The sequence below is a fragment of the Crassostrea angulata genome, unplaced genomic scaffold (assembly GCF_025612915.1).
Source record: "Crassostrea angulata isolate pt1a10 unplaced genomic scaffold, ASM2561291v2 HiC_scaffold_40, whole genome shotgun sequence".
Classification (NCBI taxonomy): domain Eukaryota; kingdom Metazoa; phylum Mollusca; class Bivalvia; order Ostreida; family Ostreidae; genus Magallana; species Magallana angulata.
The window spans coordinates 22,822-47,897 of NW_026441595.1; the positions used below are offsets into that span (position 1 = coordinate 22,822).

The following is a 25,076-nucleotide window of genomic DNA, read 5'->3' on the forward strand; positions in this document are numbered from 1 at the left end:
TAAAACGCTGTCTATACGATTCGAACACCCACTCCTTGGAGAAGTATGGACTTCGAGCCTCCGCCTATCGCAGTGAGCTACGTTGACACATTAGAGTACGGGTGAATAAATATAACTTTTTTGACAATTATTTATAAAATTAAACGTTTTTGGTGAAAATCACAAATTTGACCCATTATGGGTCTAGACTCCATTTTAATAAATCAATAATAAAAATCAAAATAAACTTATTCTTTAAATAAAAGTACTTTAAAGATGGAGTCAGGACCCATTCATACCTAATTTTGCAATTAAAAACAGTGAATGATCCAAGATTTAGGCAAAAAGCGATGTGCAGCTTAATTTGGAAACCAATACCTGTCGTGTTTATAGAATGAAATCACAATACTGACTTCCATCGTGAAATTTACAATGAAAACAATCCATACAAGTCAAAAATTAATATTCTAACTTGAATTGAAATACTTTCGTCTTCATTGCTCCGAGTGGGGGATATGCAACGCCTTGTACGCCCCTGTTCTTTTCATGCAATTGCTAAAATGTATATTAGTTTGAAATTTAGCACTTATTGTGGGCCGACCTATCACCTGTAGTCATAATTTGAACAAGTTGAATCTACACAATTAGAGGATGCCAATATTATAGTCCATTGATTTTCATATCAGAGGTCATGCAATGCATATCCAGTTTTATATAAACCATTTAAACTTACTAGACCCATTAAGGCTCCAGGCCCCTCACGTCGTCATATAATAGTACGTGTTATTTCATGCAATCTTTCTTTTTTTCCAAGATTAAGTTATGACAAGAAGTACGCGCAAAATCCTATTAGGTAATTTTTAATCTAAAATGTGTCTGTTAAAATCTTGCTTCATTTATACGCCGACTCGATATATCACAGAATTTGAAATGTGCAGAGAAGGTTTCATATGCGTTTTGGTTAAATTGGCTTCAAAAATTGGCAACATTCTCTTTGTTGTGAACCCTTAAAAATATGTAACCTGTTGAAATATGTTTCAATCACAACTGCATGGTTTAACATATCTACAATGAATACAATTACCGGTATAATATATCAACATAAGACATATTTCATTTAAGAAAGCAATTTTATTAAGAAACAGACTTTACTGGTAATATAAAAAGAACCTTGTGAATAATTTTTATGCATACACATTCAAAAAGTAGTTACTGGTAATACATTAGTTTTAACAAATTTTATAAATATACTGTGAATATAAACATGCAGTTTCTCAGTGTCTTATAGTTATGCATATTGTACATTTATTTAATTAAATGAATATAATTATGATAAAACACAATAAATCATACTTTATAACCAGATATATACATGGATATATAGTTATGTAAGTCATATATATACACAAAGTTTAAATAAATTAATTTACAAGTTTCACTGTTTTTTCATGACCTTTCTCCGAAAAAGCGAAAATAGAAAGGTAATAAACAGTATCGATTTTACAAGACAAAATTAAATGAAAATATTTGTCGATAGAAATTTATACAAAAACTAGTAACATAACTATTCTTGTGTCATTAACTTAACTGTAATAAAACAGTAAAAGATAAGATCAGGAATGATTTGAAAATGCGAGGTTTTTTTTTATTATTTTCTCATTTGAGTGTGATTGTTTGAGCAATTGTAAAAAATAATGCACTTTATACTTTAAAATGAGCATCATCAAAAAAATAAACTTTGTGACACATTTATAATAAGTTTGATATTACCATACAATATGAAGTCATATCTTTTCTGTGCTATATGATACTATATAAATAGTGCCTGTTTGGGAGGGTAACTGTTGAAATTGACACCCCGAGACAACCATTGTCAACCTCCGCGAAGCCATCTCTCTAACAAAATTTAAATGATTTCACAGTATTAGACATAAATATCTGTCATTATAAGAACTGATATGGAGTGATTTGATTGACAGGAGTGAGACCAACAGTACCATCGAGTTTAGGAACGTGGACCTACAGAAGACCTGTATCAACCTTCTACTGACTACCCTGTGTCTACCGCTGCACTTCAAGGATCTCACAATCAGGGGTGAGATATCTCACAGTATCTCAATACCAACCACTTGTTAACACAGCATCTCACTATATATTTATTGTAATTTTACTGTAATATATCTGCAGACATTATTTTATTTCCCTTTATTGTTATTCCCTATAGACATTGTATCCAGCACAGACACAGAGGTACAACTCATCACGTTCATTTCTCTGAAGAAGAAGATCATTGACCTAATTATTGGAGCCCTTCGCATCAGCTCAGATTCCACCAACACACAGATGTTATTGGGTATTGTTACTTCTCGCTCATTAAATGTCATTTATCTAATGTTATTGGGTATCGGCATCTTCTTGCTCATTAAATGTCATCTATCTAATGTTTTATCACAGATTGAAATGATCCACTATTACAATTTATATATTGCCCAATTGACAAACTATTTGTAACAGTCGTGCTAGGTCCTCAGTGTGTTTGTTGCGGTGTCTGTTTACAGGCGGTTTGATGCTACTGGTGGAGGATATGGCGGTGTGTGAAGCCGCGGAACAAACCACGTTCCAGCCCCATGACATCAGCCAGGAGTCGGAGAACCAAGGTAATCCCGGCAGTGTTTTCTGTCTCCAAATGTCTTCAGAAAGTTATCAGTAGATAATGAACAAGTTCTTCATAAATTATTGATAGTTATTAACAATTATAAAAGGAATTTGAACTTTTAAGCATTTGTAAGTAATCAATATGTAATTGCAAATAATAACAATAAATTGTCAATAAAACATCTATAACTTACTTTATATCAAATATGAAAAAATAAATGACACTGAGATAATAATAAGTGTACAATGACTTACAGTTCTAGGTTAATGTTGATCAGCGATTACCTTTTTTGACAGTTTTCTCAGACAACAGTCAGAGCAGCCTGAAGACTTCGTCCTCGGAGTCAAGCTTCAAAGAGGGATCATACCACAGACTGGGACACCAGGCCAGTGACACTGGAACACATGGGGCTAGTCTTCTATATATTCATTATTATACAATTTTAGCCGTTTGACGAGGACAGTGAATGGTTTTATAGACCGAATGAGAGTATATTGACAAAGCGCAAAGTCTTGGTTGATATACTCTCATCAGGTAAGGTCTAGAAAACCATGTATTCACTGATATCAAAAGGCTATAATTGTTTAATTATAATCAGTTGAAAACCAATTGTCTTCAATAGTATAACAGTTAAATATTTGCTTCATAATGTAAAGGCATTGATTTCGCTATTGTGATGTCACAATGTCGCTCATGCCAAAACCAGTATTTTGTCAAGAAAATCTATTTTTAGTGCAGTGAGGTTTATAAATTTTCTATTTTTAGTATTATAAGGTTTAAAACAGAAAATATAGCATGGTCATGTGACAGCATTGACTGTCATATGCTAAGGAAAAATATGATATGATCATAATAATTGTATTAATTAAATTTTGTGTGGTATTTTATCTATATACATGATTGAATACATGTATAACCCTTGTTCTGACAGATTCTGCCCACGGCTTGTTTGGGGAGGCGGTCACACTGATATGTCACCGCCTACTGTCCCAGTGGAAGACGGATCTGAACAGTGCGCTGGCTGCCATGGAAATCTTGGCTGGTCTGGCTAAACTGGTGATCAGCCCTCCAAACCTGCTGATGTGTAAGTGCAAGGTGAAGTGGATCTGTGAGTTCATTGTGCAGCAGTGTAATCGTCCAGCCCCCGCCCACTCCAAGGACCTCCACAGTACCATCGTGGCGGCGTTCCGATGTCTTAGCCTGTGGCTGGTGGAGCACAGTCGTCTTCTCTACGACAAGGAGTGTCTTCATCTGGTCCTAGAAGTCGTGGAGCTTGGGATCTCTGGCTGCAAGTCACAGGTAACCATGACGATAACCCTGACGATACAATTGACCATTGAAATGGTTGCTGTCATGTATGCTATAAGACTGGGGTTCTCTGTTAAGACAAATATTCACTAACTTCTCACCGAGATGCCCACTGTTTTCTTGTTGGTACAGTGTATGACTGTGTATCATGTTGGTACAGTGTATGACTGTGTATCATGTTGGTACAGTGTATGACTGTGTATCATGTTGGTACAGTGTATGACTGTGTATCCTGTTGGTACAGTGTGTGACTGTGTATCATGTTGGTACAGTGTGTGCATTTGATGTTGTTATCGTGTGTTTGTGTGTTTGTCCTACTGTGGAGTTTGGCTTGTGTTGCTAGAAAATTCTCAGACCAAATCTTCAAACATTAACTTACTGATGCTTTGTCATGTTTAATTAACAAACTTAAATTGGTTATTATTATATTTCTTTTAACTGGTTTATGACAGTTTATTTTTTAAAAGTCTACTTTAAGCATAATATAAATTAATTAAAAAAGCTACACAGCTCATCCTTTAATCAGCTTGTTAATATACATGTAGTTCAGCTTTCAGATCGACTCTTATTGAATGGTACATGAATTGGGCATGTTTATTTCAGAAACCCGAGATTCAGAGCGTGCTATTAAAAGACACAAAAATCGCCCCATCAGTTCAGGTATAAGTCGTAGCTAGACGTTTCTCTCTAACTTGGCAGTTCTCTGCCTGGTTCGCTCTTAGCTTTGCTTGTCATCGCATGATTTAACAGACCTTTACGCAGTCGATTTACACTCATCAACAGCAAGTCACATGTGAAACATCATTCTCTCGGAGCCACAAGCATTTATAACTACATTTTAGCTTATCTATGCATAACTGCTTGCAGTGAGAAAGTTAATAGAATTTTTTCATTGAATGCTGTTTTCAGTATCACTGATTGAACTGTGGACAAGTAGTATCTGCTGTGTGCATTTTGTTTGGAACTGAGACAGAATTTGTAGCAACTAATACACGCCTCTGATTGAAGTGGTTTTAGAACACAGGACACTGTTACAAGTAATCATGCTAAGATGATTGAGGATGTTTTTGATGCAATTTTACTGCTTTTTAGAAACTTGAGAGAAGCAAGTCTGTACCCAGCATCCTGTATAAAACCTTTTCTGTTCGCTTTGCCAAGCAAACAAGCTTTGAGTCGGTAACAGAATTAAATAGATTCTCCTTGTCAGATTCTAGTGTACAGCATGCCAGTAGTTAGTCAGTCGGGCCACTCTAGTCTAGGCTACAGCACGCCAATAGCTAGTCAGTTGGGTCACTCTAGTCTAGGGTACAGCATGTATTGACCATTAGTCCCTCATCCCTAGTCTCTTCTTCTTTTGCCCCATGTCACTCTCATGGCAGCCCCTTCTACATATACATCAGTTGAATTAAATGCCTTATATTTTTACAATATTATTGAAGTACAACTTATTAATATGCATTTTGAATGTTACTCAGGTTGCAGATTTTATATGTATACATTGCATATTCTCTCAATTTAATTGGTACTGTTTATCTACTATCTATCTTAGATTCATGAACTTCAGCTATTATATTTATGATTTTAATGAAGTGGGTCTTTTCATTAGCAAAATACTAATCATATGCCATTAAAATGCCTACTGCAGTAATAATAGCCCCTGAAGAACTAAAAGGTTTATGTTTCAAGTACTGTGGAATCATCATTGTTCATGGGGGACCGATGTTCATGGCTTTCATGGGTAACCCTTGCCCATGAATTTACATCCCCAGGAACATATACTGGTATATGCAAGCATATAATATTTATTTACAAAATAGAACCTCCTACCAACGAAATTATGTCCCCACGAACCAAGAAAATTTTTGCTCTCCGCAAAATTTGACCCCCATAAATAAAAATGATCTCACAGTATATGTCCCCCTTATTATAGCAGTGAAGAACTTTGTGAACATTATCTGCAGATCTGTAGTTCTGTGGGTAGAATTTGTCATATCTCCCACCCAAGTTTTCCCGTAGAGCTAAGATCTGCTGCTCCCCGAGCATGTGCATGTCAGTGCTGTATTATACAATCTGTAGAACCTGCACATGTATCTCATCAATACAAGTAACAGAGGATCTCACTTGCATGTTTTCATCCCCAAAACTGCAGAATCTTCACAGATTACAACACCATTGAAAACACATCACCAAAATCTGCTGAATTTTCACAAATACCTATAGATAGCAACATGTCAGCAACATCAAGCAAAATCAGAGCATTAAGAAATACGCTAATTCAAATTTGTTTGAAATTCATATTTTACCAAATATTGTACTTGCTAAACACAATGTGTTTAGAGTATCATTGCACATTTAAAAACCAAAACTGTTATAGATCAGGCTTCAAAATCTTGGATTTCAGTGTTTATTTGTAAAAAAAAAAATTAGGAAAATTGCAGCCCTTTTTTTTTACTTTCTTGATGTTATTATCGCTTTTAACTAAGTTGGATGTAGTGCCCCCGCAAAACATTAAACCTGGGTTAAAGATATCGCTTCGAATTATTGAACCCCCACTCCCAATACAATATTGAACCCCAGGTTCAATATATTATGGCAGCGGTATATTGACCTCCCCCCTTTGATTTCCATTTGTTATTGAACCCCTTCCTATTTCCAATTCCACCTGGAGAGGGGGTTCAAAATATTATGGCCGTGATTTATTCAGTATTTCTGGGTTCAGAATATCACATGATCTTTTAAACCCAGGTCAATTTTTCGCAGTATCAATTGAAAATATTATATGGCACTTGGGTCTACAGTATTATGCAAATACTGAAATGAAAAAAACAATTTTATTAATGAAGTACTTCAAATCCAACTTTTACAAATTCATAATGTTTTCTTTCTCCGCCGCCTCTGATAGTCTTCTCTAAAAAGGCAGTTGGGGTTAGTGCTCAAGGTACTCATTTTGAATCTTTACATTAATTACTGTCACTGTTTACAAGTACATTCAATTCTATTATGCCTCCTGTCAGTTTGTCAATATATATTTAATACTCAACCATTTTCATATGGTAATCAAAGGATTTATATAGCATAGATGTACTACGCTGAAAAAGTGCAGTGCATTCTGGGTTTTTTTTAAAGAAAATCTAACAAAGCAGATTACCAATAAATAAATAGTGCCTGTTTGGGAGGGTAACTGTTGAAATTGACACCCCTCGAAAACCATTGTCAACCGACGCAATGCAAAGCGTCGGTTGACAATGGTTTTCGAGGGGTGTCGATTTCAACAGTTACCCTCCCAAACAGGCACTATTTATTTTATTATACTGAATGTCTTATTTTTAAAGAAAATTATACTGCTTTTAATTAGAAATGCATTGAATTTTTACGATGAACCGTACGCGCATAATTTAGGCTGATGTAACAATTCGTTTTGTTATACTTTCATGTTAAATACTGAAATCTGATTGGTTAAGACGCAGTTCATAATCCTTTCTATTACCCTCAGCGTTAGCAACGCTTTTAGCAACGGGTAACATTAAAAAATGTTACATGCGCGAAAAATATGCGCGTACGGTTCGCCGTAGAATTCACGTTATTCCTATATAAAAGCGGTAAAATTTTCTTAAAATTAAGACATTCAGTATAACAAAATAAATAGTGCCTGTTTGGGAGGGTAACAGTTGAAATTGACACCCCTCGAAAACCATTGTCAACCTCCGCTTCGCGTCGGTTGACAATGGTTTTCTCGGGGTGTCAATTTTAACTGTTACCCTCCCAAACAGGCACTATTTATATAGTGTTACTCTTTGCCAAGTGTGTTGCTAACACTGAGGGTAATAGAACGGATTACCAACTCCGTCTAAACCTATCAGATTTCAGTATTTAACATGAAAGTATAATAACATGGGATATCAAACTCTTGACTCTCACGTTGGTACTAACTACACTAAAGCAGCCTTTTCGTAACATAATTATTTTTATGTTATGCATTGAATCCCTTCTGAGGCCCCATAATTGTCTTGGATTGGGGATGCTGAGTTCACACAATAAAAAATTGACACTTTATCACAATTTTTGCATTGTTATACAAAAAGATAACTACTAGGAAGTTTTCGAGATGAAAATTTTTACTACAGGTGTTTAAACACTTATGTCCTCTTTAAAGAGTGCATGATATTTATATTTTCCATGCATACAATTTCATTATCAGTGATAAAAGGAAATACATCAGATTTGTGATACCTAACAAATTCAACTATTGAAAATTGGTTCATCAAAATGGATTATCAAAACATAACCCATTCCCTCCCTGTTATCAAATATTGGTCACTCGAGAATATCGTTACAGCATTAAATTGAACTAAACTTATCAGAGTATACCTGCTTCCTTGAGTTAATCTAACTTTATGATAACAAATAACCCAAAATAAAACAACTCCAGAAAGTACAATACACTGCTTTTATTCCAAATATTACAAATAAAGAAAGTCCTGAATAAAAGGCTACACATAAACCATGCATAAACCACATTTGATGTACTGTCCTCCAACACACATGTAGGTATATGGTATATAGTTGTGATTTAGGGATGGATGGGGTATGTTACATTGTACATGTTTTTTTAACTGGCGTGTAGAAATCTGTACATAGATCTGTACATGTTGGTTTTGTTGATGGATATTCCAAATTACTGATTTATTTACTGGTGTTGTGTTGACTGAACTATGTCCTGTATTCTCCTCTGTGTAGCAGTTTGTATGCAATGAAATGGATCCTGTGTGAGTGAATGTTGGTATGAGTATAGAGCAGCCTGGATATCCCCTGTCATCTGTTGACAGATCCCCAGGATCTCCCAGCAGATGTCTCTGTATATAGCAGATATATACAGTCCCCGATCATGGTGGACTAGGACCTGTAGCTCATCTAGAGCTGCTTGTGATAATGTTGTATCAATTTGTCTGTAACACAAGAACTCTAGGAAATGTAACATTACAAACACCGGGACAAATAATGCAGGCTTTCTGTTCTGGAGAGCAGACTGTTGTTCTGGAATTAGTTCACTGATATAACAGATTTTATTGTAATTGTAAAGTGTGATATCCCATGCTACAGCCTGTCTCATCTTTGTAGACCAAGACTGTCCCCCTACAGCCTCAGTATACCTCTCTCTGTCTACATATCCCTCATATATTAGATATGGCTGTGCTAACTTGAACTTTGTCATCTCTATAACAGATAAAGCTTCCCTGTATCTGAGTGTCTTGTAATAATACATGGCAATGAACAACATGTCAGATACACACCCAAACTTGGCTGCTAATTTCAGCATGTGACAGGACAGTTTGTCTGCAATATACATCTGTTTGTTGACACCTGTATTAGTGTGTATGTTCTGTATTAATAGAAAAGAAGTGCTCTGAAGGATTAAGGCTGTAAATCTCTGTATTATTACAACTTGATGATGTGTCATTGGTGACTCCACAAACTGTTCTATCATGTGTATGGCTTTGGTTATTTGATACAGAGACCCAATGGCAGCTGGAACTGGAACAGTTGACTGTATGCTGGAAATTAGAATATCAAAGTCAACTTCAGACCTAATCATACTTTCATCTGTACAAATAGAAAGTCTGGGATTGTACAGGACATGAATGATGTAGGACCTGATAGAGGGACTCTGTAACAGACAGGCCAGACCTTTCTTGTACAATTCATGTAACTGTACGAACAATCTGTTTTGTGCTGAGCCATGGACCTTGGTCAGAAACATGTTGTTTTGTGGGATGAAAAAGTTTGGGCAGATCCCTTTATACACCCATTTAAGGAGAAGTTTGAAGCAGATCCAGAAACCGGCCAGGAGATTTTGTGGACACCAGTGAGGTAGTGTGTTTTGTTGAATCGCCCAGAAAACTGTTGTCTTCATGTGATAGGAACACAACAGTTTATTGGTTTCTTCTGATTGTTGATTTAAAACTTCTTTTAAGAAAAGTTTTAACAAACCATATGTCAAAAACTGACAGTGGCTCATTGAATAAACTAGTTTATATTCTGCCCGTGAAAAAGAAATTCTCCATTCTTCATTTTCATGGGGTCCTAATGGGTGTCCTATTGCTACAAGGTGACATCCGTTTCTGACAATGTCATCAACAACTTCAGGATCAGGCCATGAGTGACATCTGTCTATCCATGAGGAGGCAGACAGAGGCCGAAAGTCAGAAACAAAACAGACTGCAGTGTCATATTCTACTCCTGCTCTAACACCACTACCACAGGGTCCGTGTACAGTAGAATTAGGATGAACTGCTGAACAAGTTAACTGTCTGTATATAGAACTAGATATATAGACTCTGCCATTCATTCTGACACATGATGATCGGATTTCTCTGTATCTTGATGGTGTCAGTAACTGGAGTAAAGTGAATCCTGGTGAACTCTCTGAACTGTCAGAGAGAATCAAGGTTTTATTGGCTGTGTTGTAATACTCAGACTGAGACATGTCCATGATCACTCGGTGGTTGTTGTACCAGTACATATAGTCCAGATCTGATCCCTTCAGATCGAACCCTTCTCTCCTACTTCCACTCATCATCATTATGATCCCATCATCAGGTGTCACTCGTCTCTCCACCATATCCCTGATGTCCTGTGACTCCCTCCTGATGGCTACCTCTTGTGAGGTCCCCACTTTCTTACACAGTCCCACAAACATGGACGCCGACATGTTCTGCAGTCCCTTATATCTGTTGTTATTTGAAAGAATATATTGGAAACATATTTCTGTTTCTCATTTTAACTTTTCACAATATTATTATAATACTAACAAATAATTGATAGAATAGGATAGGTAATCTTATTGCATACATTAAAGAAACAACTAGGATACCAATTAATGCACTTACATTTGTTGGGGGAAAGACTCCATGTTGAATAAATTCAGATATCTATTGAGGAGAAAGTTTATGTTGCTCTTATATTTTATGTGCTGCTATTTTCTTGTACAACTCTGTATTGAAAACGGAAGGATATCATTTAAGGAAATGAAAAATGTTTGGATTATAAAGGATTAATTTTATTAGTAATTGTAGAAAAAAAACCATGAACTGTTATATAAAAATACAAAAATTCCATAAACTAAATTAGAATTAGAAACTATTTGCTGTCAGAGGAAGAGGTGATTATAGGATTCATGGTCCTACAATTTTGTCCATCCTGCTTTGGTTAAAAATTTATTCAATCTTGCAGTAAGGTGAAATGAATTAACTTCAATACTTGTTCAGACTCGACTGGGAATTTATTTGGACTGGATTGTGAAACTATTTCAAATTAAGATATGCCAATTATATTTTTGAAGAAACAAAAGTAATATAATTCAGGGTTTTTTTTGTATTCATTTTCAAAATAAAGCAGTTTGTTTGTTGATATCTTTCAATTATCATTTTACAGTATTTGAAATTAGTACATGTACAAAAACACAGTTTGTGCCTTTGATTACAAATGGCATGAAAAATCCAATCCTAAGACAAGTTGTTTTTGTACTTACTGTACATGTATGAAACAGGAAAAGACAAACCGATAACACTGGGAAAACAGTACTGTATTTTTAACAGAAATGTCTCTTCGTTACAGATTTAAAGATTATTGGAAAATATAAAATGCATCAATTTAACAGATATTGAATTTAATGTATGAAATTTATTGAAAACTAACAGACTAATATATAAAATGCATCAATTTAACAGTTATTGAGTTTGATGTATGAAATTCATTGAAAACTAACAGACTAATTGTTTGAGAACAATAAGCTTATTGTTTGAAAACCATTACAATCTAAATGCTTATGTAAATGTAAAGGCCTACGGTTAACTTCCTCTTCAGAACCACAGCGTCAATTTCATTTACCAATTTTGGTACATTTTGTTAAAATGATGGGTCATATCATCTTTTATGGAAGATAATTTGGAATTTTTGCAAACTTTGCATTTTTGAAAAGTTTTCTAAAAAATTATTTCCCCAGAAATGCTTAAACTTGAAGTATGCTCAGGTAGAGTAGATTCAAGTTTGTTCATAATCATAATCCCCGTGGTAGGGTGGGACCATAGTTGGGGAATGAATTTTTACATAGGAACAAATAGATAAAATGAGTTGTGGCACAGGAAAGCAATATGTTCCCTCAGGCCTCTAAAATGTTGGTATTATTTGACAATTTGAATAATCTTTTGCAGCAGATTTCCATAGAATCCCTCAGAGAGTACCTTTGATTTTGACAGACATTTTCCCCAATTGTTATTTTCAGATTGATCTCTTTTTATATGTAGACATTGAGCTGATTAATGTCTGATAATGAAGACTCAACAATCACCAATGAGTCATGTCATGTTTAGGGTTACAATGTACCCTATCTCTGTTGACTGGTAGCCTACAGTATGAGCTCTAGGTGATGTTTGATTTGTGGTGAATAGGGTACAGGCACGTAGCATCAGGGGAGGCCTGCCCCCCCCCCCCTACTTTTTCTCGCAGCAACTAATCTTAAAAAATTTACATATAAAAAAGTGAATTATCATGGAGATGGCCCCCCACTATTTTGGGAGGATGTAAAAAATTAATATGAAATAAGGAAATTAGGTTTAAAATTGAAGTAATATACTACGCCAATAGTACAATTTGCCCTATCTCTGTTGACTGGTAGCCTACAGGACGAGCTCTTAGTGATGTTTGTTTTGTGGTGTTTCAGAACCGTGCCAGTGATCCGCCAAAGTATAAACAGGACAAGCAGCGACAACCGGCCTCCAAACGTGTACAGGAAGCCGCGGAAGGACTCCTCACCTGTATCATACAGCACGTGGTAATCATTATATTTGTGTGTCATTGTCTTGCATCATACAACTCATGGTAAATACCTGTATCACACCTTTATCATCATAAAGTGTGTCATACCTGTGTCATTGCCCTGTATCATACAACACGTAGTAAATACCTGTATCATAGAGATATTTCACCTGTATTGTACAGCATGTAATAAATGCCTGTATCAAGCATATATCTCACCTTTATCATACAGCACATAGTAAATACCTGTATCATGCATGTATCTCACCTGTATCATACAGCACGTTATATATACCTGTATCATGCATGTATCTCACCTGTATCATACAGCACGTAGTAAATACCTGTATCATGCATGTATCTCACCTGTATCATACAGCAGGTGTTAAATACATGTAGAATGCTTGTATCTCACCTGTATCATACAGCACGTAGTAAATACTTGTATCATGTATGTGTCTCACCTGTATCATACAGCAGGTGTTAAATACCTGTATCATGCATGTGTCTCACCTGTATCATACAGCACGTAGTAAATACCTGTATCATGCATGTATCTCACCTGTATCATACAGCACATAGTAAATACCTGTATCATGCATGTATCATACAGCACGTAGTAAATACCTGTATCATGCATGTGTCTCACCTGTATCATACAGCACGTAGTAAATACCTGTATCGTGCATGTGTCTCACCTGTATCATACAGCACGTAGTAAATACCTGTATCATGCATGTATCTCACCTGTATCATACAGCACGTTATAGATACCTGTATCATGCATGTGTCTCATCTGTATCATACAGCACGTGGAAAGTACCTGTATCATGCATGTATCTCACCTGTATCATACAGCACGTTATAGATACCTGTATCATGCATGTATCTCACCTGTATCATACAGCACGTAGTAAATACCTGTATCATGCATGTATCTCACCTGTATCATACAGCAGGTGTTAAATACATGTAGAATGCTTGTATCTCACCTGTATCATACAGCACGTAGTAAATACTTGTATCATGTATGTGTCTCACCTGTATCATACAGCAGGTGTTGAATACCTGTATCATGCATGTGTCTCACCTGTATCATACAGCACGTAGTAAATACCCGTATCATGCATGTACCTCACCTGTATCATACAGGACATAGTAAATACCTGTATCATGCATGTATCTCACCTGTATCATACAACACGTAGTAAATACCTGTATCATGCATGTATCTCACCTGTATCATACAGCAGGTGTTAAATACCTGTATCATGTATGTGTCTCACCTGTATCATACAGCACGTAGTAAATACCTGTATCATGCATGTGTCTCACCCGTATCATACAGCATGTGGTAAATACATGTAGAATGCATGTATCTCACCTGTATCATACAGCACGTGGTAAATACCTGTATCATGCATGTATTTCACCTGTATCATACAGCATGTAGTAAATACTTGTATCATGTATGTGTCTCACCTGTATCATACAGCAGGTGTTAAATACCTGTATCATGCATGTGTCTCACCTGTATCATACAGCACGTAGTAAATACCTGTAAAATGCATGTATCTTACTTGTAACATACAGGACATAGTAAATACCTGTATCATGCATGTATCTCACCTGTATCATACAACACGTAGTAAATACCTGTATCATGCATGTATCTCACCTGTATCATACAGCATGTGGTAAATACATGTATAATGCATGTATCTCACCTGTATCATACAGCATGTAGTAAATACCTGTAAAATGCATGTATCTCACCTGTATCATACAGAACGTAGTCAATACTTGTATCATGCATGTATCTCACCTCTATCATACAGCATGTAGTAAATACATGTATAATGCATGTATCTCACCTGTATCACAGAGAGCGTAGTAAATACCTGTATCATGTATGTGTCATTGCTTTGTATCACACAGCAGGTGTTAAATACCTGTATCATGCATGTATCTCACCTGTATCATACAGCTTGTGGTAGATACATGTATAATGCATGTTTCTCACCTGTATCATACAGCACATAGTTACTACCTGTATCATGTATGTGTCATTGCCCTGTATCATACAGCTTGTGGTAGATACATGTATCATGCATGTATCTCACCTGTATCATACAGCTTGTGGTAGATTCATGTATAATGCATATGTCTCACCTGTATCATACAGCACATAGTTACTACTTGTATCATGCATGTGTCATTGCACTGTATCATACAGCAGGTGTTAAATACCTGTATCATGCATGTATCTCACCTGTATCATACAGCTTGTGGTAGATACATGTATAATGCATGTGTCTCACCTGTATCATACAGCACGTAGTAACTACCTGTATCATGTATGTGTCATTACCCTGTATCATACAGCTTGTGGTAGATACATGTATCATGCATGTGTCTCACCTGTATCATACAGCTTGTGGTAGATACATGTATCATGCATGTATCTCACCTGTATCAAACAGCAGGTGTTAAATACCTGTATCATGCATGTGTCTCACCTGTATCATACAGCTTGTGGTAGATACATGTATAATGCATGTGTCTCACCTGTATCATACAGCACGCAGTAACTACCTGTATCATGTATGTGTCATTGCCCTGTATCATACAGCTTGTGGTAGATACATGTATCATGCATGTATCTCACCTGTATCATACAGCTTGTGGTAGATACATGTATAATGCATGTGTCTCACCTGTATCATACAGCACGTAGTAAATACCTGTATCATGTATGTGTCTCACCTGTATCATACAGTATGTGTAAATACATGTATAATGCATGTATCTCACCTGTGTTATACAGCACGTAGTAAATACCTGTATCATGCATGTATCTCACCTGTATCATACAGCACGTAGTAAATACCTGTATCATGCATGTATCTCATCTGTATCATACAGCACGTAGTAAATACCTGTATCATGCATGTGTCTCACCTGTATCATACAGCTGATGGTAAATACATGTACCTGTAATATTTTCTTATATTGCCTTGTATCATATATTTGTACAACTGGCCTGAATTAATCCTCAGTCACACCAAGAATATCTAGTGATTTTGTTGCCCTGGATCACTTGATTTCATTTCTCTGTATCAGACTGCATCATCTTGTACAAAAATTTCAAAGTTAGTGAATCCCACTACATACCTTCACTGAAATTATTTATAACAAACAATAATATACTCATGAGGATAAAACTTCCCACATCTTACTGTTGAACATGTAATATCATTTCATTATACAATATTTTGTCAGTATTTGTCATGTTTCCACAAGACTAAAATAATAATAGACATTAAACTGGCTATTGTCTAATATTTTAAGATACAAGCATTAATGGCTTACCTGTAATTTGACTTAGGGTGCTTTCCCCCCGCCCTGTGGCCCCGAGTCCCTGTTTTCTCTGCTGGACGAAAAATCCCTGTTGAAGTACACCAAGGGGAACAGCTGTTTGCCGGAACATGGCTCCCCCTTCAGATACTATGTCCTGAAAAACGCCATCGTCGTGGGATTGTTGGAACAGCCTCTTGGAAATAAAGAAGGTATATTTGCTGGAACAGCCTCTGGGAAATATAGAAGGTACATGTAACTATGTTGAAACAGCCTCTGGGAAATATTGAAGGTATATATTTTGGAACAGCCTCTGGGAAATATAGAAGGTAAATATGTTGGTACAGCCTCTCGGAAATATTGAAGGCATATATGTTGGAACAGCCTCAGGGAAATATAGAAGGTAAATATTTCTGTCAATGTAAGATGGTGTCATGTGAATAGGTAGAACAAGCTATGAGTATGCATGTAAATGTGAAGGTAAGGAACAGAATGTGCTATAAACAGAGAAGGTGGTTCCCCTAAGAGGATCAATCAGACACACAGCTGTATCCTGATGGTGTCGGTTTGGTACGTCCCCTGTCTCTGGTGGTTTGTCTTGTATATAAAAGTAAATCTACTTCTCTACATGTAGCAGATATTTGAAGCTTGTGTATTTCAGGGATGATGGAACCTCATGATCAATTGACTTTTGTTGTAGACCTGTTGCCCACGGTGACGGCTCTGATTAGGGGACCGTTTGGTCGACATGCTTGGGTGATGCAGCTAAGACACTCCCCACGGATCAAACGGGTGAGTTTTTCCAAATTCTGTTGTCATAGATTTCTTATAAAGTACTGGGATGACTTAGGTAATTATAACACATGTAATTGTGGCTAGTATTTAATTTATGATTGCTTATTTTCAAGGGTTCGTCCAAATCCCACCTAAGTGATCCTGGCCGACCTATACCGGTGGAGAACGTGGGAACTCATCACAGCGTCAAGCCCAGAAACTTCCCTGAGTCTGTGGATAAAGTGACCGCCACCAAGGCGTAAATATATACAGACAACATAATGCGATTGATCACCTACCAGTTATTTGCACTGAAACTAATTCTAAGGGTGTTGTAATACTAAGGGTGTTGTACAATTAACTACCTAATTCAAGTCATTTCCTGTTTTAGGGAGAAAAGTATTCCGACTCTGGAATCGTTGGTAACGGATGAGAAGCGCCCAGAGCTTTCATTGAGAAGCAAGGTCAATTTGAATCTCAGATTGGTCAGAGAAAGCAGCAGGAGGTGAAGAGTATGCCCTTCCCCAACCAAGACACTGAGTGTAAACCTCCAAAGTAAGTAGCATAAAGTAAACCTCAAAAGTAAGTAGAATAAAGTTAACCTCCAAAGTAAGTAGAATAAAGTAAACCTCCAAAGTAGGTAGAATAAAGTAAACCTCCAAAGTAAGTAGAATAAAGTTAACCTCCAAAGTAAGTAGCATAAAGTAAACCTACAAAGTAAGTAGCATAAAGTAAACCTCCAAAGTAAGTAGCATAAAGTAAACCTCCAAATTAAGTAGAATAAAGTAAACCTCCAAAGTAATTAGCATAAAGTAAACCTCCAAGGTAAGTAGAATAAAGTGAACCTACAATGTAAGTAGCATAAAGTAAACCTCCAAAGTAGGTAGCATAAAGTAAACCTACAAAGTAAGTAGCATAAAGTAAACTTCCAAAGTAAGTAGCATAAAGTAAACCTCCAAAGTAAGTAGAATAAAGTAAACCTCCAAAGTAAGTAGCATAAAGCAAACCTCCAAAGTAAGTAGAATAAAGTAAACCTCCAAAGTAAGTAGCATAAAGCAAACCTCCAAAGTAAGTAGAATAAAGTTAACCTCCGAAGTAGGTAGAATAAAGTAAATCTCCAAAGTAAGTAGAATAAAGTAAACCTCCAAAGTAGGTAGAATAAAGTAAACCTCCAAAGTAAGTAGCATAAAGTAAACCTCCAAAGTAGGTAGAATAAAGTAAACCTCCAAAGTAAGTAGAATAAAGTTAACCTCCAAAGTAAGTAGCATAAAGTAAACTTCCAAAGTAAGTAGCATAAAGTAAACCTCCAAAGTAAGTAGCATAAAGTAAACCTCCAAAGTAAGTAGAATAAAGTGAACCTCCAATGTAAGTAGCATAAAGTAAATCTCCAAAGTAGGTAGAATAAAGTAAACCTCCAAAGTAAGTAGAATAAAGTAAACCTCCAAAGTAAGTAGCATAAAGCAAACCTCCAAAGTAAGTAGAATAAAGTGAACCGCCAATGTTAGTAGCATAAAGTAAACCTCCAAAGTAGGTAGAATAAATTTAACCTCCAAAGTAAGTAGCATAAAGTAAACCTCCAAAGTAGGTAGAATAAAGTAAACCTCCAAAGTAATTAGCATAAAGTAAACCTCCAAAGTTAGTAGAATAAAGTAAACCTCCAAAGTAAGTAGAATAAAGTTAACCTCCAATGTAAGTAGCATAAAGTAAACCTCCAAAGTAAGTAGAATAAAGTAAACCTCCAAAGTAGGTAGAATAAAGTAAACCTCCAAAGTAAGTAGCATAAAGCAAACCTCCAAAGTAAGTGGTTCAATGAAAACTTCCAAAGTAAGTCCGAAAGTGTAAACCTCCAAAGTAAGGAGTAAAGTGTAAACCCACAATTTAAGTTCACTTTGTAAAGTAAAATAAGTACAGGTGAATCTCGATAACTTGAACTTCAGGGGACCATGATTAAACTTCGAGAGATCAAGAGTTCGAGAGATCGAAATTTTTAAAAAATCCTTAAATATTTGTTCCGGTCATTTTGGTTCTAAAATTATAGTAGCTTAAAGTTTATATTTATAACATGGAAGGATAGAGTAACATAATTTCATTTGTATTTCATGCTACATTCATTTAAACAATACAGAACTTTGTTGTGTGGTTATTAGGGGTTTTTTCACATTAAAAAACTTTTAAGAATGTTATGTAAAGTAAAGAGTGGTTTAAAAACCGTAATTTTCGCAAGTTGTGGAAACTATTAGATCAGTTTCAAATTACCTATCTACCATTTGAAGGAAGCAAGGGGTAGTGTCACTTATGTAATCAACTAATTATCACTACCATGGTAGCCCTCAGGCATTCACTAAACCGTTTAGTTAAGGTCCACGCAGAGCTATAATTATACGCTTGATCGGTCGCACGTGCACACATCAACAACTTCGAGTTTACAAGAGTGAAAAACAATGAAATATATATAACGGGATCCAGGTTTTACTTTGAGAGATCAAGAACTTCAAGAGATCGGAGTTCGAGAGATCAAGAGTTAATTTGCTTAGTAATATAGGAAAAAAAATCGAGACCGTGATTTCACTTCGAACGATCAAGAGCTTCGAGAGATCGAAGTTCAAGCCATCGAGTGCCAACTGTAATGAGGTATAAACTGCTAAAGCTAGTGGTTAAGTGTAAATACCTAAGTTAATACTGAGTGTAAATCTTCAATAAAAGTGATTAGCAGTATTAAAGTTAACTGAATGTAAACATCAAATGCAATTTATTTTTTTGTATGCCAAACAAAAAACATAAAGAAGGTTTATAAATATCTATTCAATTTGAGAGTTAAATAATATTACTTTATGTTAGTTTTTGAGCATAAACACCCTTTGTAAGTATTTAACAGTACATTTACAGTATGTCAATGACAAAATATCTATTGATTATATATATTGATTAATTACAGAATAACAGAGGAATTTCAGGCTGCCCGTTTGTTCCTGTCTCATTATGGGTTTCTGTCACTAGAGGCTCTCAAGGTAAGTTCACAGGTCATCACCACAGCAACAGATCTATATATTGAGCAGTTATATCAAATTTTGAAAGAGTTACGATTTTATAGGATTTTTTCAATTTTGTTTTACAAAGGAGCAGAGCAACACCAGTCGTCCACCCTCCCTGGTTACCTTGGATACCACTAATCCAGGTCTGACCAATGACCTGGAGATGCTGGATACAATTACAGCCCGTGACAACGACACAGTTCATGTGTTCTATGTCAAGTCTGGCCAGCGATTGGCTCAGGACATTCTACGCAATGTGGTAAGCTGTTAACTGTGTAAACATTCACATAGGAAGTAGATACTACACCAAGGGGCTACAGACCAAAGAATCAATAGTTCATTGGTTGTTGTTTATTTCCTATACAAGTAAAGGGTATCAAGAATAAATCAGAAAGTAGAAAAGTTGAACAGTACTATTCAGAGTTGGGGTCAATTACTTTAAAAAGTAATTAATTACTTTCAAATACATTGACAATTTTATCAATTACTTGCAATTACAATTACATTGATTTTTTAAAATGTAATTAATTACTCTCAATTACTTTGATAAATGTAATTAATTATATTTCAAATACTTTAGTTTTATTTTTTTAAATGTTGAGAACATATACATATATTAACAGCATTAAGATATACAGCTTTATCTACGGTTATGTTTTTAAAGGTTGTACTGTTCAGTTCAGATCAGATTTCTGGAAAATTTCTAGAAAAATTTTCTTTAACATTAAATTCATTAAGTACCATTGAGTTCATTTTTGGTCCTGAATAATATTTTCTCTTTAGTGAATTAATTTTTATTCACATATTAAAACTATGTTTATTCAGAAAGTACAACTTTCGGCAGTACAGCATATCAGTATATAAATATTAAATGCTATAATTCACAAGAAAAAGAAAATTGACTCCCTTAAGTCTAAAATCAATGGGGGTTCTTGGGTATTAGTGGAGTTCACACCTCCACAAAATTAGATCTTTACCTATTGCCCTGTGCAGTGTGTTATGCTGTATAAACATATGAAACATTATGGGACATTTAATTATTGTATAAACAAAGGTCCATGCCACCATGTATAACATCTATGTGTGTTTATGTGTGGTTATTTAAAACACTGTGTATCACATGAAGCCTGTATTCTTTCTTGGTAATTTGTTGACAGGGGTCTCAGCGTGGCATACAGGGCCAGTTCCTGGAGTTCCTCCACTCCCTGGGCTGGCCGGTGGACGTACAGAAACATGCCGGCTGGACCGGTCACATCAGCACCAGCTGGAAAATCTCACAGCCTGAGGATATCCAAGGTACTGATCAGGATTACAATGTACAGAAGAGAGGTTAATAAACTGACTCAAGAGAGGGGTCAATAAAAGGACTCAATAAACCAACTCAAGAGAGGGGTCAATGAACCTACTCAAGAGAGGGGTCAATAAACTGACTCAAGAGAGGGGTCAATAAACAGACTCAAGAGAAGGGTCAATAAACAGACTCAAGAGAAGGGCCAATAAACTGGCTCAATAAACCGACTCAAGAGAAGGGTCAACATAACAGTCACTGCAAAATTTATCACTGTATTGTAACATAAGATATATTGTGTGCCAAGTGATGTTCAGATAATTTAATTTTGGTCAGAGTTACACCCCTTTGTAAGAAAGTTAAGGCTTTTCTTATAAATTTAAACATAAGGTATATCTTAGACAAAAATTGTTCACAGTAAAATGATGAATAATAAAGAGGCTCAAACAAAAGTATATTCAATAGAAGAGCAATATTCAGTGACTGGTATGAGGTGTTTAGAAATTTATGCATAGTGTGTTCTAAAATTTGCAAATAAAGGGTAAAAATTCGGCTAGATTTATTGAAACCAATTTCTGACCTTTTAGTGCATACAAGTAAAGAAAAAATTCAAAATTGAAAGAAGCATAAAACTGAAAGGTAAAAACAATGATGCATTTTATAGCTAGTGTAGATTATATATAATCTCTGACTTTTTATTTATGTAGAGAACGCCCCGCGTGTGGGGACGGGAGGCAGTATCTATGACGGTCAGCAACAGGTGCTGTACTGGGCGGATGTGTCCTCAGAGGTCGCCTTTATTGTCCCCTCCCTGGACAACTTCCACAGGCTGCAGAACGACGGGGGTACGCCTCTCTACTGACTCAAATTCAAACCCACAAGTGATGCAATGGGTGCTATCACGGTGCTCTAACATCACTTTGTCCACAGTGAAAGAATTTGCAATAAGATTTTTAAACAATAGTGAAGATTTTTTATAACATATGGTTAAAGACTCATAGATTTATGAATAAGGAATACAGTGAAGCGTTATAATATGCATAAACTCATAAAGATGTAAAGTCTTGTGCAAATAGAATCTGTAGACACTTTTTCCAGTTGCAGCATATTTCTGTAGACAAGAAATACAGTAAGTGTTGATTTGTTCCAGACAAGTCTCCACAACTCTCTGTCAGCACCCCCAGTGAGGGACCAGGGGGGACCAAGCCTACCACGCTCTCCCTGGAGAGACCCCTCACTGAGCCTCGCAATAAAACCATGGAGAGTCCGAGTTCTCCCCACGACGCCCCCGCCTTCCGTACTCGACGATTCGGTCGACCGTCCACTGTGACCATTGGACCAGACACAAAAATTTTTGTTGTGTGGCTGGAAAACTTTGAGGACCATGAAAATTTTCCCACAGGTATTTCTTTACATAAGTCAACAAAGACTTTGTTACTAGTAACATTATCAAAGAGAATGTTGATGTTACCAATGAGAGCAACTCAATATATATATCTGTTGCACTGATTCATGTGTTATTGGGTATTTATATTACTTAAATATTTATATTAATTTGGTTATTTACTGTTTTACAGGTGACCTACTTCCGATGACCAGCACGGGTCTGGAGCAGTACACTGCGACCAGCAGCTCGTCCATGAGACAAGACAAGGACATCTTCCTGATCTACATCCACGCCCTACAGAACGGACTGTTCCGGATCCACATGGAGGGAAACACTGGGAAGTAAGTCAAACTCTCAGTGACAGCTCAGAACTCATCACTCGTAGAAATCGTAGAATTAATGTATAGCATGGAGAGTCGCTAATTGAATAATTTTACAATCATTCCACAAGTTATTGCAGGATTTGCAAAAGACTACAATATGATAATGGAGACAAGAGAAGTGGAAGATATTTCGTAGAAATAATGCTTTTTGTTTAATTCAATTTTTTGTTGTTGCTAATACAGGATCTCCATGGCGATTCCTCTTGTTGATGGAATGGTGGTCAGCAGACGTACGCTAGGCTCCATGGTCCGGCAGACGGCGATAAATATCGGACGTCGGAAAAGACTAGAGAGCGACTCGTAAGTACTGATCAAGATGATGTATTACAATACAATGGATTCAAACAAAAGTTTTAACTACATACAAGGTTCACACCTAAGTTTTAAGATGTCTTAAGGACGGAAACAGAAAAATCAAGAATTGACCTATTTCTGCATCAATTCATTGTCAGGAAATGTTTCCTAATATTAGGGATTGTTATTCTCTTTGTAAGGTATCAACCTCCTCATGTTAGGAGAAAAATAAAAATTCAGGAAATTGTGGACAAGTATCATCTGAAGATGACGGAATCCGAGTTCTACACAGCTTTATTCCAAGATGTTCACAAGTGATTGCTCCTAGGAACAAATCGTGCGCTGAGGCCAAGGACGAATCAAATCTGATGATGTGGTTTTCTACTGAGATAGAGCAAAGTTTCATGTTTATTCTCTCTGAAGATTTATGAAAACCATCAGATAGGAACTTGGACAAGATAATCATGAAATGAATATTTTAAGAAAATTTGATGTCTTCAAGACGTACTATAGATTTCGAAATAAATATGAGGAGTTAATATTCAGGTAAAATTGTGAGAGGAACATCAAGACATACCTGAAAGGGTTAATAAACAGCTGTTTTACACTCCTCTTATGCCTTGTAACAATGAGAGCTGTATTGTAAGAAAACACTGATTTTGGCCAATTGCAACATTTCTCTGTTAGTGGCCAGCTTCTGTTTAGTGGTGCTAATGTTGATGAAGGTGATATGTGAACAAACGTTATTGCATTATATATTTGGGGTATATGAAGTTGGATCATATTTTGTTTATTTTTATACAGCTAGGGTTTCTCCCCTTTGTTTATTTGAACTTCTATCGTGCTGTTAACCAAGTGAGCCAGATTTTCAAGCAGCAGCTGCTGATAGGTATTATTGTTTCAGACCTGTGTTGGTTTCTGTATAAAATGAATGAAATCACTACTTGCTAGCGGACATTTATTCATTTCTTAACCGCCCATTAACTGATAAGATATTTAATGCAAGTATAATACATGGTTAACAGTACCCATTTTGGTTTTTGTGACTTTATGAACTTAGTTATACAATCAGTGATGTACACATACTTCATATAGTAAATGCTAATCATTTTTCTTGTGCGTCATTTTAATCATTCAACCACATGGTTGCTAACATAGAGTTTGTTAGATATTTGAATAAGTGACGTATGGTGAGATCCTACAGGCTTTTTCATTGGACGCTGTATATGACATGATCCTACAGGCTTTTTCATTGGACGCTGTATATGACAAGATCCTACAGGCTTTTTCATTGGACGCTGTATATGACAAGATCCTACGGGCTTTTTCATTGGACGCTGTATATGACAAGATCCTACAGGCTTTTTCATTGGACGCTGTATATGACAAGATCCTACAGGCTTTTTCATTGGACGCTGTATATGACAAGATCCTACAGGCTTTTTCATTGCACACTGTATATGACAAGATCCTACAGGCTTTTTCAATGGACGCTGTATTGTACTGAATTCTAGTCACCCTCACTGAAGAGAAGAAACAATCTGTGATTCTTAAAAGATCATCCTCTATGGTGGAATTAAAAGCACTGCGGATCTGATCAAAGTAAAAAAAAAATTCCTGTGTAGTAGGACCAGATATCAGGACATCATGTGTAGTAGGATCAGATATCAGGATATCATGTGTAGTAGGATCAGATATTATGTGTCTAGGATCAGATATCAGGATTTGACCTCTCATTTGTGTGCAATATTAATTATCTTTGTTCTGTGTTGTTAAATAAATGCTATTAATTATGTATACTTTA

At 36.1% G+C, this 25,076-nt stretch overlaps 2 protein-coding genes across 2 annotated transcripts; one reads left to right on the forward strand and one right to left on the reverse strand.

Annotated features, from left to right (window-relative positions):
- Nucleotides 1–801: 801 nt before the first annotated feature.
- Nucleotides 802–25,076, forward strand: LOC128168673 (ral GTPase-activating protein subunit beta-like). Its single transcript, XM_052834822.1, is given in 21 exon segments — nucleotides 802–811; nucleotides 1,931–2,074; nucleotides 2,204–2,332; nucleotides 2,538–2,636; nucleotides 2,932–3,029; nucleotides 3,563–3,934; nucleotides 4,547–4,603; nucleotides 12,663–12,773; nucleotides 16,146–16,326; nucleotides 16,815–16,906; nucleotides 17,023–17,147; nucleotides 17,280–17,332; nucleotides 17,335–17,443; nucleotides 19,824–19,896; nucleotides 20,006–20,179; nucleotides 21,078–21,216; nucleotides 21,916–22,053; nucleotides 22,359–22,610; nucleotides 22,786–22,936; nucleotides 23,162–23,278; nucleotides 23,473–25,076. Coding segments are annotated over 21 exon segments (2,742 nt in total). The 3' UTR covers nucleotides 23,591–25,076.
- Nucleotides 7,806–10,734, reverse strand: LOC128168674 (uncharacterized). Its single transcript, XM_052834823.1, has one exon. The coding sequence runs from the start codon at nucleotides 10,650–10,652 to the stop codon at nucleotides 8,631–8,633; it is 2,022 nt and encodes a 673-aa protein (XP_052690783.1). The 5' UTR covers nucleotides 10,653–10,734; the 3' UTR covers nucleotides 7,806–8,630.

Bases quoted from the DNA above. Each gene is read 5' to 3' on its own strand.
- LOC128168674 (XM_052834823.1), bottom strand. From the start codon at position 10,652: ATGTCGGCGTCCATGTTTGTGGGACTGTGTAAGAAAGTGGGGACCTCA.